The sequence below is a fragment of the Rhea pennata genome, chromosome 6 (genome assembly GCF_028389875.1).
Source record: "Rhea pennata isolate bPtePen1 chromosome 6, bPtePen1.pri, whole genome shotgun sequence".
NCBI lineage: Eukaryota > Metazoa > Chordata > Aves > Rheiformes > Rheidae > Rhea > Rhea pennata.
In genome coordinates, this window is record NC_084668.1 from 430727 (window position 1) to 447834 (window position 17108).

General features: G+C 41.8%; 1 protein-coding gene across 5 annotated transcripts in view; it reads right to left on the reverse strand.

The window, feature by feature from the left end:
- TANC1 (tetratricopeptide repeat, ankyrin repeat and coiled-coil containing 1) overlaps positions 1–10536 on the reverse strand; it is a 105751-nt gene extending 95215 nt beyond the window's left edge. For 3 of the 5 annotated variants that reach the window (XM_062578306.1, XM_062578314.1, XM_062578305.1), the window contains exon 1: positions 10472–10536. In XM_062578306.1, the coding sequence (XP_062434290.1) occupies positions 10472–10499 (28 nt within the window). In that variant the 5' untranslated portion in view covers positions 10500–10536. Of the gene's footprint in view, positions 1–9807; positions 9878–10471 lie in introns of those variants that run through there. The other 2 variants (XM_062578309.1, XM_062578308.1) reach the window with 1 other exon arrangement.
- Positions 10537–17108: the final 6572 nt, after the last annotated feature.

Here is a 17108-nt window from a genome sequence, read left to right on the forward strand (position 1 = left end):
AGTTTAGCAAGTCCTACTTAAACCAAATGAACTGGGTTCACTGATCTATAAAGAGAATAGATACAACATTAACACATTAAAATTAACAAGAATTCACTCAGTTCGAGTTCTGCTCAAAACCCTGTGGGCAGGACAGAAAATTGCAAGAATCACAATTCATTTTTTCTCCTGGGTAAAATTACAGGCTGAAGAAGGAAAAAATGATTTTTTAAAGCTTTCTTTCACCAAAACAAGGCCCACTAAGGAGGAAAGTATTTGTTTCCCTATTACCAAACACGGTGAAAATAGGAGGAGAAGAAAAAAGAAGTACAAAGAAAAAGACCTAACTTCTATCAGTTGAGGCACACTGTTAGATTTCTTAGATGCCAGTTAGCCAAATTTGCTATGAAACAAAGCACCTAGAGAGAACACAACTAATAAAATAAGCTCTCTCAGGTTACCCATTTCCCTAGTGTGATCCAATATGCAGCTCTGGTGGCTACACACTATTGCACAGGATGCCAGAGCCTTGGGAAAATCCTCCTTCACAAATCTTTCAGCATATCCCGATGGCGATGACTTGTACAAGACTTGCTTTGAACTCTGGCAGAACAAAGTAACTTAATGTCATTTTGTCCTATCCACAATGTCTTTCAGAGACAAAGTGCAAAATTATTGATCACAGAAAAATAAAACGTTAAGTAATCTTTTTTCCTAGACATTCAAAATATACCTCATTTCTCTGAACATTTTTAAGTGCTCCAGTCACTCACTGACCAACCTACTGAGAAGTTACAGAGAAAATACCTGCTAATATACCACATTATCAGAGTGGTACAAGTAATAGTTTAGACATAAAATAATCAAAGAAAATTCTATGCACATGAGGCCTGCATTCCTAGATTTTTAGGTATATCAGTCAATTATGAAATAGTACATTCATTTGTAATATGTTAGTACATAGATGCTATAAAGCACAATGTTCCTACTCCATTCTACTTCTGTCACCAACTACAATTTAATTAAAGCCAAAGGGAAATTTCTCCCCAATTTCCTTCCACTGTTTCTTCAACTTTTAAAAATAATTCTGTCAAAGACTCCAAGCTAGCAGTGGGAAAGTGCTGAAAATTTTGTCATGGTAAAAGCTTGTCTACAGTTTGTAGCAGTAACATTCCTTCCTCTTCAAACTTCCAATTTCTGGCCAAAAAAAAAAAAAAAAAAGAAAGAAAAAAAAAGAAAAAGAAAAAGAAAGAAGAAAAATCGAGAAACTCAGCCCTTACTAAAGCAGAAAAAAAAAGAGAAAAGAAAAGAAAACCCTTTTTGACCTCAATGGGAATTTAGCCCAGTGTAAAATAGAGCTTGGAGCATACTAACTGAACTATCCACTCAACAGAAAGGCATTTCTGGTATAAACCACAGAAACAGTCTTCTTCCAAAATTCACATTGAAAGCATTTTGTCTTTCCAATTAAAATACACACTCTCTCTCTCTGGTACACACACACAAGCACACGCACACACACACTCCCTCCCACTGTAGTAACCTAAATCTCATTCAATTTCAGAAACTAAATGCCATATTTTGTTTCTATTTATCTTTACTTTTCACACTGTTCAAATCCTAATCTGCTAGATGATTGTAAGAAATGTAGACTTGAAAGAAAGGACAGTTGTTAAGAAAGAAACAGATCAGTTCCTTTGTAAATGGCTGAAACAGGAAAAGCACAATCTTTAGACTGCTCAAATTCTAACATTTTTCCAGATAACAGAACAATTGAGGTTGAAGGGAACCTGTGGAGATCATCTAGTCCAAACCCCCTGCTCAAGCTGGGTCACCTAGAGCACGCTGCACGGGATTGTGTGCAGGAGAATTTTGAATATCTCCAGAGAAGGAGACTCCACAAACCCTCTGGGCAACCTGCTCCAGTGCTCCATCAACCTCACAGTAAAGAAGTTCCTCCTTATATTCAGATGGAACTTCCTGTGTTTCAGTTTGTGCCCATTGCCTCTTGTCTTGTCGCTGGACACCACTGAAAAAAGTCTGGTCCCATCTTCTTGACACCCTCCCTTCAGGTGTTTGTAGACCTTGATAAGATCCCCTCTCAGTCTTCTCTTCTCCAGGCTAAAGAGGCCCAGCTCCTCGTAAGAGAGGAGCCGTTCCTCATAAGAGAGATGCTCCAGACCCTTAATCATCCTCATAGCCCTACACTGGACCCTCTCCGCTAGCTCCATGTCTCTCTTGTCCTGGGGAGCCCACAACTGGACACAGTACTCCTAGTGTGGCCTCACCAAGGCTGAGTAGAGGGAGGTGATCCTCCTCCCTCGACCTGCTGGCAGCACTCTTCCCGATGCACCCCAGGAGACCATTAGCCTTCTAGGCCACAAGGGCACATTGCTGGCTCACGGTCAACTTGTCATCCACCAGCACTCCCAGGTCCTTCTCTGCAGAGCTGCCTTCTAGCAGGTCAGCCCCCAGCCTGCACTCGTGCATGGGGTTATTCCTCCCGAGGTGCAGGATCCTTCACTTGCCTTTGTTGAACTTCATGAGGTTCCTCTCCGCCCAACTCTCCAGCCTGTCCAGGTCTCTCTGAATGGCAGCACAGCCCTCAGGTGTATCAGCCACTCTTCCCAGTTTGGTATCGTCAGCAAACTTGCTGAGGAGGCACTCTGTCCCTTTGTCCAGGTCACTGATGAGGAAGTTGAACAGGATGGGACCCAGTACTGAGCCCTGGGGGACACCGCTAGCCACAGGCCTCCGACTAGACTTCGTGCCACTGATCACAACCCGATCTCTGAGCTCTGCCTTTCAGCCAGTCCTGAATCCGCCTCACTCTCCTCTCATCTAACTCATACTTCCTGAGCTTGCCTAGGAGGATGTAATGGGAGACAGCGTCAGAAGCCTTGCTGAAGTCAGTGTAGACCACGTCCACTGCTCTCCTCTCACCTTCCCAGCCAGTCATGCCATCAAAGAAGATTATTAGATTGGTTATATGTGATTTCCCCTTGGTGAATCCATGCTGACTGCTCCTCATAAGCTTCTTTTCCTCCACATGCTTAGAGATGACATTTGGGATGAGCTGTTCCATCACCTTTCCAGGGATGGAGGTAAGGCTGACCGGCGTGTAGTTGCCTAGGTCCGCCCTTTTTGAAGACTAGAGTGACATTAGCCTTCTTCCAGTCCTCAGGCACCTCTTAGGTTCTCCATGATCTTCCAAAGGCGATGGTGAGTGCCCTAGCAGTAACATCCGCCAGCTCCCTCAGCACTCGTGGGTGCATCCTATTGGGGCTCATGGACTTGTGGGTGTCAGGTGTGCCTAAATGATCTCTAACCCAGTCCTCTTCAACCACGGGAAAGCATTCCTTTCTCTAGGCTTTCTCCCTCATCTCCAGGGTCTGGGAATCCTGAGGGCTGGTCTAAGCAGTAAAGACTGAAGCAAATAAGGCATTCAGTAACTCTGCCCTCTCTGTATCCTTCGTCACGAGGGCCCCCACCCCATTCAGTAGCGGGCCCACATTTTCCCTAGTCTTCCTTTTGTTACTGATGTATTTGAAGAAGCCCTTCTTGCTGTCCCTGACATCCCTTGCCAGATTAAACTCCAAATGGGTTTGGCCTTCCTAGTGCCATCCCTGCATACTCAAATAACGTTCCTATATTCCTCCTAAGTGACCTGTCCCTGCTTCCACCTTCTGTACACCTCTTGCTCACAGAGTTTTGCCAGGAGCTCCTTTTGCATCCATGCAGGTCTCCTCAACTTCCTGCTCATTGGGATGCACTGTTCTTAAGCTTGGAGGAAGTGAACCTTGAACCAGCTCTCTTGGACCCCTCTTCCTTCTAGGATCCTATCGCATGTGATTCCTCCAAGTAGGTTGCTAGAGCTAGGAAGCTAGAGGTTGCTCTCCTGAAGTCCAGGGTTGTAATCCTACCGTTTGCCCTCCTTCCTCCTCGCAGGATCCTGAACTCCACCATCTCATGGTCACCGCAGCCACGGCTGCTCCCAGCCTTCACATCTGCGATCAGCCCTTCCTTGTTTGCTAGTGCAAGGTCCAGCAGTACACCTTTCCTCGTTGGCTCCTCCATTATCTGTGTCAGGAAGTTATCATCAATGCTCTCCACTGCACCTCCTGTACTGTTTGTGTCTTGTGTCTTGCTGTGTTGTTTCTCCAGCAGACATCAGGGTGGCTGAAGTCCCCCATGACGAGGGCCTGTGATCCTGAGGCTACTTCCAGCTGTCTGAATAAGGCCTCATCGACTTCCTATTCCTGATAACGTGATCTACGGCAAACACCCACAACAGTGTCATCCCTGTTAGTCTGCCCTTACCCTTAAGCTCTCGACCTGCTTATCATCCATTCCTACACAGTGCTCCATACATTCCAGTTGCACTCTCACATAAAAGGCGATTCATCTGCCTCACCTTTCCTGGCCTGTCCTTTCTAAAAAGCGTGTAGTTGTCCATGGCAGCCTTCGAGTCATGCAAGCTACCTCATCATGTCTCTGCAATTGCAATGAGATCATAGCCCTGCAATCGCACACAGATCTCTAATTTTTCCTCTTTATTCCCCATGATGCATGCATTTGAGTACAGGCACTTCAGGGAAGTATTTGAGCATGCTGATTTCCCAGGAAGGGTGCAAGAGGATTCCCCACAGTCCTGCATGCAATTGCTAGAGGTATCTCCACTTGAGCCCTGTTTTGCTGATGGCATGGTCTCTATAATGCTCCCTTTCCCCCATCATTTCTAGTTTAAAGCCCTCCTTACCAAGCAAAGCTGAAGTAGTTTAACCTGGATTCTGTATTTTCTGGCAATTAAAAACTTCAGCTGTTTTATGTGCAACAGCTTTGAATTTGACTTGCAACTACCAGCTTTTGACAAGCCACAGATATTTAATAAACAATACCTAATTGTTTTAAGTACATGACAGCACAGTGCCACTAAAAGCTAATACTGTATTTAAAGATGCAAAACTATTCTGAACTAAATAGGGCTCCCCACAGTCTAACTCCAGACATATAGCTGTAGAGTTCACATTTATACACATTCACATCAAAACCTTTGTTTCAGGGAGTTTCCTGTGCTGCTAACAAGTTCCAGCTTTCTTCCTGCTGAATCCAAATTTAACCAACTAAGATCTAGTCTTAAAAAATAAAAAATAAAATAAAATAAAATAAACAAACAAAAAACCCACCCCACTGCATGATACCTCAATATAATGCAGCAACTATCCTACTGGTTTATCAATTTTAAAAATTATTAATTATCAATTATATTAAATATGCAATAAATAGGAGTCCTTTACTCTTTCTCCCTACACACTTCTGAAACTGCACTTTGTATGCTGCTAGATACAAATAACAATAGGCTTTGATACTCTTTGCTAATTCAGTAAATATGTGTAAAAATTAATGACTTCTGTGCAGAAAGTCATAAGTTCAATTAGAAGCCAGACTCCTCAATGTGCCCAATACCACTCTGCTATCTGAGTTAAAGGAATAATGAAAGTACTAGCTTGGATTAAGGAAAAAAAAAATCATCACTGTTGCAAGAAGAACTTGCCTACATGGTCACCTGAGACTATACATACAAGTCATTTCTACTCTATCAGCAGGACTATTCTGCCTCTCAAATCATTCATTCATCTTGCATATTTTTTGATAGGTTGTCTTATAAAGTTGGAATATGAGGCATCTTTTTTTTTAAAAAAAAATAAGTTAAATTTGAGTAATGCTTGGACAACTAATCAGATGGCAAATTTATCATGGGCCAAAATCAGAACAAGAACAATGCTACTGTATTCTGTGAAGTTTTCCCCTTTTTAATATCATCCTGTATTTTATAAATCTGAATCATGGGAATGTGCATATATATAAATAATTCACAAGTTCCAAGTTTAAGGTAACACTTTGAATTTAAGAAGGCTGATAAATACTATAACCACAGAAGGCACAAAGCTACTGATGCATATTTTGCATCTTTCTGTGCCTTTTTTTTTTAAGGTTCACTAGAACTAAAAGTCACTGTTAGTTTTCCAATTTAGTATATTTTTAGATATAGTTGATTTTACCAAGGGGCATGAGGAAGAACTAGATTACTTCAAGATCCCTTTCAGCCCTATTGTTAAAATAGTTTTGATCATCCTGATTGCAGGATTGGCTGGGAAGTACTTCACCACATCAGGCAGCGCTTCACCAAACAGATCGTCATTCAAAAGAATAAAAAACACAACTCCTACACCTTTGACAGATATTATTTGTAGAAAAAGGTCAAATGCGCAAGTGAAATTTTTCACATCTTGTCTTTCTTCTAAGTTAAAAAAGGTGAAGATTCGCACAATGACTTGTTGAGCATTGCTACCATCTTCGACAATATCAACATCCTAAGAGCTCTTTGTTTTACCCCAGACATCTAGGTTTCTGCTAACCACAATGCAAAGAACTATTTATTTGCTGGTATGCCTGAACTGATCCATGTTTTTAAGACACAGCAAGATTCTCAAGCTGAAAACATAACATTCTTTAGCTTATGTAGTCTGTAAGACTTGGTAAGGTTTTCTCCATGAACATTTAAGAACTGGCATCCCATGCAAAAGACACCAATGAGGAGACTCTTCAAAACTGTCAAATTGTCTGACGAGTAAGGCATTTCACCCAACAACCCATTAGAACTTCTTCTTTCAAACTGGCACCCTAGTTAAAAAGTATTTCAGAAGAGAAAAGAAATTAAGTGAAATACTACTCTGGACTTGGCTCTGTCTCAGGAAATAAAACACATTCCAGCAACTACTCCAAATCCCACAATGGAGAAATAAAAATTACCTCCAGCACAGACTTCTTGTTGCCCAGTCTCCGCTCCCAGTTTATTATGAATATCTCTTAGGCAGATAAATGTTGCCATATATTATAAAGGGATGCAAGCACTTATGTTGGTATCCTACTGCTTAGTGGATTCTCTCCTACGAGCAAGATATTGCAGAGTTTAACATTCCAGTGACAAAGTGTCTTTATGAATTAAACCTATAGTTTAACAGACCCCCTTTTTAATGAGGAGATAGAAGGAAACAAAAGTAGAATTCCTGAAACACAATCTGAGAAACAGATTATCAAAAAGTTAAAGCCATTACATTAATATGAACTGCAACAGGTATATTTCAAGATGCAGGGGTGACAATGATGAATATAAAAGGATAAAATCAGTCATGATAAATACTGAATGGACAATTTTAAAAGGAGAGTAATTACAGAACACCTTTAAAAATGAAGTTAAATAATAAAAAAGAAACACACTATGAGGATCACCCACTGTTCTAGTGTTTGCTTTTTTTCATACTGATGTTATACTATGTCTTACTTACTATTACTCAGAAGTTAGCAAATTTTCTAACAGCAATGCCTCCTGTAATGAACATTATTTTTAAACAACGCTTTACGCATTTGTTAGGTCACGTGTGTTTTTCCTTTTCCACTACCACAGTTTTGTGGCAAATAAACTCTCCCATCTCCATGTTTAGTCAAAGGAACTGAAAGCAAACAAAAATCTAAGCTGACTTTTTTCCACGTTTTCTACAAAACATGAAGATGTAGCTCCTGACAGAGTTTTCAATACCAGCTAGTAACCAAAATAGCATCTTTACAGAAAAAGATTCTTTAGCTTAAAAGTTTAAAATTATTAATATAAATTTCAGCTTACAGATGTGTTTATGGATGTCATAACAAACACCCAACAGACCAGACTGATATTCTTATACATACTAGAATTTGATGGCTTGCTGATTAATCTTTCATCTCCAAAGAAAGGTTTAATCCTAATGACAGTGCTAAAGAAAAACAATTCTGCTAAGATTGCTTAGCTGTCTTCAAAATTATATACTTGGATCACAAAGTTGCTATGGCATCAATTTCAGGTCTGTGGTTAGACACATAAAATGTCTTTTTCCTACAGACTGTTATGGGAGGCTGAGCAACTTTGGCTACGAAACAAACATTTTGGCTTTATAGTAGACACAATTTATCATCGTTTGGACATTCCAATGGTCAGCAAAACTAAGAAAAAAGACAATTAGCATTTTAGAGCAACTATCTAAATGAACTTCTAAATACTTTTCCCCAGTGATTGCAAACAGAAATTCTGCCCACACCTATTCACCTTACTTAAAAGATACAATATAATGACATTATTTTCCATCACAACTGTCGGATCAGAACAACTGGAAAATCTTTGAATATGTTCATTTTTGGCAGTTGCATATCAAAATACAGCAGGAAGAAATTCAGAAGGATGCAAGACACCACATTTCTTTCCCCCTACTTCCCAGTACTTTTAATTTTTAGCTACTAGGATATTTTTAAGTCACAGCTATGGAAAATATGAGCTGAGGTAGGCTTTTTGCAAACAGCTGATAAACTGACATATACTGAATAATCCTGCAAGACTCTGAAGTAGTCTGGACAAGTAAAACACATTTAACATACTCTAAGGCAGTACCTCTTGCAAGTTCCTTTACATTCAGCAATCGCAGAGGCCCCAAACTGTTAGCTTCCCTACTGTAAAGCAGCAGCAGAATTTGCTTCATCTATTAGAAAACACAGCTTCTGAAGTGGACAAGAGAAGTGCCACTTTTGCACTGCTACAACAGGGGAAAAGTTGGATGGATACAAAGCACAGAATACAGCAGAAGGAGACCCAAGCAGTATCACACTGAAAGTGATCTTAACCTTCTATTTTATCCTTCTGTGGAGGTTTATCTCCACAAAAAGATGTTTTTACAACATTTTATTTTGGAGAATATTTATTTAGGAGCCAGGTTACTCTCTGCCAAATAAATATACAAGTATCCACTTGAATGTGCATTATGCGACCATGGGCAAACCAATCATTAAAGTAAGACTACTGAGAATTCAGAAAGCCTTACAAAGTATAAAATATATACTATTATTTCATATGATTATTATTTCATCTATTAAGAGATTAATCAAATTATCATTATATCACTTTAGAAATGATAGCAGGCAAGACTGAAAACCACCAGTGTAGGACTACTCTATTTTAGTAATCAAAATGAGATCATTAAAAATGGGTGCACACATGCAGCCCTTCAATACCATCCGTTCTTAAATTCAAAAAGGTAAATAGCTGAGTATGTGTGTTCTTCACCACCTCGCACAGCACATTTCATGCAGATCTGGTTACTTTTGTGACAATCGGTCAGGACACGTCGCCCGACCTAACCGGGCACAGCTATCCTCACCGTGTTAGTCAACTGCAAGCGCCATACGTTACTGAAGCAACAGACACAGTACGTTTGTCTTTCTTAGCGGAGTCTTCTTCAACTATTCCTACCAAAAACAAACTAACCACAAAGAAATCAAGTCTTCTTGAACGCAGGAATTTTCCCATGGTCAGTGGCAGCAAAGCGATCGAGCGCCCCGCGCGCCCCGAACTTGGCCGCTCGAAGGGCCGCGGCGGCGCGGGGGCAGCGCAGGCCTCGCCCGCGGAGCGCCCCGCCAGCGGCCGAGGCGCGCCCGCCGCCCGGCCCGGTCCGGCCCGCCCGGCCCCGGCCCCGGCCCCGGCCCCGGCAGGCCGCGCCCCGGCGCCCTCGCCCCCTCCCCGCCCCCGCCTGCGCCCGCCGCGGCCCAGGCCCCGCCGCCCGCGCAGGGGCAGCGGCGGGCGCCGCCCGGCCCGCGACACCGCGGCCGCCCGCGGCCCGGCAGCGCCAGGCGCCGCCGCCGCCGCCGCCAGAAAGTTTCACACGCGGCTGCCGCCGCCGCCCCGCGCGGGCGCAGAACACGCGGCGCGGCGCGGCCCGCAGCGGCTCCCGCCGAGGCAGAACTTACCTCGGGTCGCGCCGGCCGGGGGCCGCCGCCCGCGGGCTGCTCGGCGCGGCGCGGGGGGCAGCGCTGCTCCGCGGCCAGGCCGGCGCCGCGGCGGGATGAGCTCACAGGGAGCGGGCGGCAGCGGCCCCGCCCCGCGCACCCCCGCGGCCGTCCCTCCGCAGCACCGGTCCCGCGGGGCGGGAGCGCCCGCGCCGGGGCGGAGCGGGCAGGGCGCCCCGCGCCCCCGCCCCTACCTCCCACCGCAGCCCCGCGCCCGCCCCGCGCCCCTACCTCCCACCGCAGCCCCGCGCCCCCGCCCCGCCGCGCCCGCCCCGCGCCCCTACCTCCCACCGCAGCCCGCCGCCCCGCGCCCCTACCTCCCACCGCAGCCCCGCGCCCCCGCCCCGCCGCGCCCGCGCGGCGCTGCCGCCGGCGGCGCTCCGCACCAAGGCGCCTCCCGCCGTGAGCCGCTCGGCGCGGGCGGCCTCGAGGCGGAAGCGCGCCGGGCCGGGCCGGGCCGGACGCGGAGCAGGGCTGCGCGGCGCGGCGGGCTGCCCGACGGCCGGGCCCGTGCTCCACCCCGACAGCATTTCTTAGACGCGATGCAAAAATGTATCACGTTTAGAAAAACATTCAAGCCTGCCCTATAATCAGTTCTCCAAATCAGGGCTTAAGTCACACTTACCAGTATTGCTATTCAAAACTTTTTGCATATCCCTCCTGTAATCCTTTCCTCGTGTTTTTTGACAGTTTGCGAGTGGTCTCAAGCAGGCCAGCCCCGCGGCACCCGCAGCTCCTGGCCGCGGGGTTTCTGCCCTGCAGGCAGGGCTGCGCGGCTGAGCCCCAGCCAGGCCCCGCGCCGGGGGACCGCGAGCACCCAGCAGCCTGGGGTCACTCACGCCACTTCACAGCACTGCGATCACACCTGGAATAATCCTCCTTCTTTGTATCACTGATCTGAAAACGTATCATTGCTGATAAGATCTGCAAAGGACAAAGGTAGGTGAAATATCAGTGATACCGATTTGACATTGCAAACTATTGCTTAGCCTGATCTGATCTACTTGTTAGACTGAGCCACGAAACGCATTTAAGGCAGCGAAATTCAAAACACACACTTGGCAGGCATGTGAAGGGAACGTGGTGCCGCGATACTGAAGCGGTGCTGAGGTATCTGTCCTGGAGGCAGCGTTTTGAAGAGATCTGGGATTGCAACGTATGGGCAATTCCGCCTGAGTGCTGCTGCAGCAGGAGAAGCCAATGCATTCATGCATGCCTATATAAACACAGGCTAAGCGGAGAGGTGATGTTACCTCTGAACATACCTTTGGTAAAATCAGTGCCCGAATGCTGTTTCCATCTCAGCCTCCATATTTGAAAAGATGCTGACAAATTATGGTGCAGAAAAGTGCTGCAAAAATGATCTGAAGGCTGAAGGTAACACCTTGTAGTAAGAGTCTTTAAATGTTTAGCTCCTCAGAAGATACATGTGGTAACGTGATTATGATGTGTAATTACAGTAATGGAAGAACAGCTAGACATTTAAAGATTGTAAAGTTTAAAAAGCTTTTACTTAGGCATTTTCTAACCTAAGAGTTCGACTTTACAATCTGAGCACTCATTTTCTGGAGTTTTCCTGCATATTTTCATAGATGATGTAATGAATCATTCCTACTTGCCTAAGTTTATTTTTTTCGCAAATACATTTACACTTTTATTATATTTGTTCATGCAAATTATATATTTTGTATTTTTCCTTTATGTTTTGTGATCCCTAGAATATAAATAAATAAATAACCCAAAGCTTATTTCACCTGGGAGTCACTAACAAAAGCATATGGCAATACTGGTAAAAATAAATACCAAATCCTTTGTATCAAAACCTGGTTACGCTCGTGTTTTCTTTGTTACAAAATGGAAAATTAACTTCTGCATTTTTTAATAAATAATAGACCAGTGACATTAATTTAAGAACTTGTCATTTAAAATAAAGTCCAGTTCTGCATCTCCTGCTGTGTATTAGTGAAACTTTCCATAGTTGTGCAAGAACAAATTAAAAAGGGATGTCTGAAACTGCCATTTCCCTTGCAGCCTCCCACTCTTCTGTTGTCCCTACACCTCCTGTACTCATGCAACAGCTCCTGTTTCACACTAGCATATTAAGGTAAGACACACTAGCATATTAAGGTAAGACAAATTTGTATTGCATCTGGCCAGACGGAGTGGCTTTCACACTAGCATATTAAGGTAAGAAAAATTTGAGGGCAATTTACCTTAATATATTGGTTTAGAAAACCATCGCAATAAACCGGATTGGGCCAAATTACTTTAGGATGAAAAAACATACTTGCTTCATAGTAAATAAGACTTCTGGCCTGAAGAGTGGTGAGGAGGGTTAAAAACTAGAACTTTGGCCATCCCTTTTTAAGCTGCCATCACGTACCTGTCAGAGCCTTTACTTAATATAAATAATGTAATTCTGTTTGTCAGAGAAATACAAGTAATTGTTACTTAGTAATTTCTCATTTTCCAACTGCAGCATTATACTCTAAAGTCTTTTATGTTTACTTAATGCTTTAAAAATATTAAACTTGGAATTAAAAATCAATCAATGAGTAGAATATAACTGATGCAAGGATCTCAGCATAACTCAAAGGATATCTCAAAGGATATGTTAAAACTGTACATCTGAGTAGCATGATAGCATTCCAATGGGCTTTTAATGTTGAAACTTAAGACATCTTAATTTCAAAAACACAGGAGAATTGTTATGTCAAGAGAGGTAATTTGAAATAATTCTGCTGGTATAAAATCCTACTGGAAGTGAGGTACAGATATTTTTACTTTGGTGCAGCTAATTGAGGTCAGTGCTACCTTTTGTAGCCATGATTAGCTATATCAAAGTAACCAGTCCAGAGCATTATCTCTAGTTGTTTTTTTTTTTTAATTTTGATAATCACCTCAGATTAATAGGTGTTCAAGCTTTTTTTTTTTTTTTTTTTTTTTTTCCCTCTCTCTAAGTAAAGACACTGGTCTAGCAGTAACAGTTTGAATGGCATCATTATGAACATCACAGTCGATAGTTTTAGTAGAAACTTTTATCTAATGTGCTTTTCTCCCTCAATCACAAATAGCTGCCTTTTTCACCTCAAATGTCCAGTACTCCAATTATTCTCCACATAAAGGCTAAGCTGTTTAGCTTTCCTATGCTGAATTTCTACAATTCAGTTTCATATGATCAATGAAAAGATACATCTTCCTTACACCAAAAAAGGAAAATGTAGGGACAATACAAAATACATTTCTATATAATAGTAACAGTTTGCTGGGCAAACTATGATTTATTTTCATATTTAATTCATCGTGAAAAAACAATTCTTAATTTAACTGCACAATAGCTGTTATAGTGCCAGAGAATTCCATGCTGTGCACGCATTTCACAGAGACTCTTTCAATGTGTCTGTAAGAGGTACCAAAGAGAATTCATGTATGTGCTCAGAAACAAATTACAGGTTTACATACAAGAAGGGCACCCTCAGAATAATATTTAACATGATTGCCTTTTATGGTATTAAAAGAGCAGAACAAAATGGAGATAAAGCCTCTCAGGGTTCTACCAGCAGAGCTGTTTGTTATCTCACAGTTCTTTCATTTTTGACTTCAACAGCTTAGTAGCTGAAGACTTGTCCAGAACAAAGGTAGAATGCCACATACCACCCAGTTTAGCTGGATGCAGAACAACAGCTTTTCTTCAGTCCTATGGAGAATCACGCTAATCACATTCTGTTGCTTCTGTGATTAGGCCTATGTCTGGAAAAAAAGGAATTCTCTCTCTCTCTCTCAGGAAGTTTCTTAGTTCTGGCAGCCTTTTATGATTTTGTTTCCATCTCTGAAATCTGAGACAAAAAACAGTGAGAGCTATTACTCTGCTGTTCTGGGATACATTCCTAGTCAGGTCTGTGGTATCTCTCCCTTCCTCTGTACCTAAATCAAGAAGCTTTTGAAACAGTACTATGAACAAAGTCAGCTGGATTTAGGTCCTGCTGTCCACAGAAAAGCTCTGCATCTAGATATATTTAACTGGGGCTTGATTTCAGCACTTCCCTATTTGTGTCAGTAGAACAATACTTTTGATCACAGCAACTGAAAAATTTTTGCTCTCATTGGTAGCTTCCTCTAGGGAAGAGTTTAGCTCACAGCTGTTTTTCTGCTTTCACTGTTCCACCCTCTGCTCCTTCCGCTCATCTGTTCAGATTATTTCAGCCACTGAAATTCTTTGGCTCTTCTCTCTTCTTCCCACAGAGGTTATGGCTGTCCTCATAGTCTCATGCTTATTGTGCAAGCTTCTAATAGTTTCAAAGACCTGTTTTGCAAAACAGGAACCTCAGACTAAGCTGAAATATAATGGTAGCACAGGTCACTTAACACTGTGGGACTAGGGAAATCAGATTTCTCACTTTTCCTGCTCAGTTTCACTGCTGTTTTTGTTAGCTTGGGCCTCTCCTTTTAAGCTTCTATTCTAATGCTTGATTTGGAGGACTCCTTCAAGCAAGATAATTTTATAACTTTTAGGAGCTTTCCTTCAACATAGCTACTTTTATTCTGTCAGATTCAATGTCACACAGAATAATAATTTGGTAAAGAATTCTTGAATTACTGATTGAAGAAAACTTGTTCTATAGTGAGTAAAATCAGCAACATCTTGTATTCAATAGCTTTATGTCTCTTTTGGATTTGCAGATGTCTAAAGTTGTAAGTCCCAATTTATAATTTTTTTTCTATAAAAATCGCATTCATAGTATTTATCCAATATGCAATTATCTGATATCTAATTCTGGCTTTGTTTGTGATGTTATCCTTTGCATAATGGGCGAATAGTAGAAGGTTTTTCATCTCTGCCACCAATTTTCAGCTAATAAAATTTCATTGTATTATTACCCTCAGTTAGTTTTGTTTGAAATGGGCTAACATGTTCAAAATCTATTCAGGAAAAGAGAGGAAGGGGAACAAATAGGTAAGCACACAGATGTAAACACAGGAATTATATTGCTCTGCTTATGAAACCAGGCTAAAAGTTGGTTACATGGCTTAACAGGACAAAATAAGAATGAAGCTTAGTATCAAGTTACAAACACCACCTATTTCACTAAGTGCTCTGGATTAGCTCTTGCAATTGCTGTCCATAGCAAATCCTGCACTGAGCTTCAGTTATTTTGCTGGTAACACACACAGAAATTTATCCATATTGGTGATGTTCAGTCTCCTATGATACTTCTTTATAAAGTAGTATCATAGATGTAGATGCTGCTGTGTAAGTGTTAACAGGACAACACAAAAGAATATTAATCAGTGATATCAAGTAAAATATTCCAGATGTAATCACATTTACTGCAATTGCTTCTATTAATAATTTGTCTCCTGTGCTCTTTTCTGTCTACTGTTTCCCAGCTCAGTTTCAATTCTTCCCCTTTCCTATGCTTTGCTTCCCCGTCTGCCCGCGTATTTCCAACCCCTTCTACTACATACTTTTTCCAAAATTTATCAGAAACTGACCTTTATGTAAGGTCTGGTCTTGCAGACAGCACCTTGGAGAACTCAGCATTTGTATGTGCTATTCTCTTGTCAGTTTGCCAGGAGTATACTCTTGAGAGTCTTGGAAAAGAGGATGACAAATAACCCCTATCATCTACCATAGGAATTGCTGTTCTAAAGGGAAGGTGGATTTACTCTGTGAATGTGTACTTAAACCCAGGTCCTAAAGGATTTTCTATTTATTACTTTTTAGTCAGAATCAGCACAGCTTCATTATGCAGAAACAGACACTGCTTAGAAAAGAAAGAAAAAGGTAGGATATTTCATACCTCACTGCAGAAGCTGGACTGTAAATGAACATAGAAGGCTGAATTGTAAGGCAGAGGCACAGCATGGCAAGAGTAGATCTAAATAACCCAACAATTCTCTTTCATCTTTACGGAACAACTGCAGATTAGCATTAATTCCTATTTAACAAATTCTTGACTTTTTGGTGGCTGGGTAGATTGTTTTCTGCTGCTCCAGTGAAACAGAAAAGCAGCAAGAGATGAATAGTAAACTTTGTCTGGAATAAGAAAAGTGTTGTTTTATTCAGTCCATGCAGGTGTCATGATCCATGAACACACATACATAGACACTGCTCAGAAGACAGCCAACTGCATACATGCAGCACAAGAAGAAAAAAAAAAAAACTCAGATACTTCTCTTCAAATATATCTATCTATCCCAGCATAAGTCATATGAACTGAGAGGAAGTCCGTACTTTAGTGCTGAGTGTTAAGAAAAACAAAATAGCTGAACAATGTACCACACTTCTCTATAATGCTAATGAGTAATAATAATAATAAAAAAAAAAATCTATGATAGCTCAGAGGCAAGGCTTGTACTTTCAGAACAAGTAAAATTTGGATTCTAGCCTTGCTCCTGCAGGAAATCTGCACATAGTCACGCTTCTGAATTCCTGAAGTACCACTGGTATTTGAGATATTGATATGGGCTACTAATTAGAAAAAAACATATTCACTACACACGCTCTGCCTCACTTTCAGCAATTGAATTAACGTGGAGGAATCTTTTAAGGGACCCTATGAGAGGCTGCCTATATAAAAAATTACTTTTGGTTACAGGAAACGAAAAAAAGTAATTTAGTGCAGAGTGAAAAATCATAGTGTATCATATGCAGCCTCCTGTTTGAAGTCCGTGAATGTATGTGACAAATCCCTATATCTCTGAGAACTCCTGTTCATTCTGAATTTCTCATATAGCCCTGTTTCAACTTCCATAGCTCTAGAGGCAATTGCTGAAAATGAGTGAACTGTTTCATTTCCTGTGCACAAAAATATCCAGTTTGAATTAATGTTCTGAAATATTTAAAGATCTGAACCAAACAATCCTTTGCATGATACACATGGGTCTTTACTGTTCAAGCAGTAAGTGATAATTTGGCTACCCAGATTGCTAGCAGACTAGTAAATGTGCCAAAATGTCCTTTTAGATTTATGTGAACACTTTGAGATCAGTGAAAACTGACTTTTTACTTACCTGAAAGAAGATGTAATCTGATGATTAAGACATTTCATTGCCTAATGACTTCCTGGCTGTCTCTCTGCTCCTGATATGACAATTTATCTACTGGCAGTCAAGTATTCCCATTTTTTTATGGAGTCACCTGAAGAAAAAAAACATGACGACAACAGAATATAAAGGTAGAAGCAAAATAGCTGCAAAAGAAGGCAGTAACAACCAGATGCTAGTAACATGTCTTAGAGACCAGTTTGAGACAAGTTAGA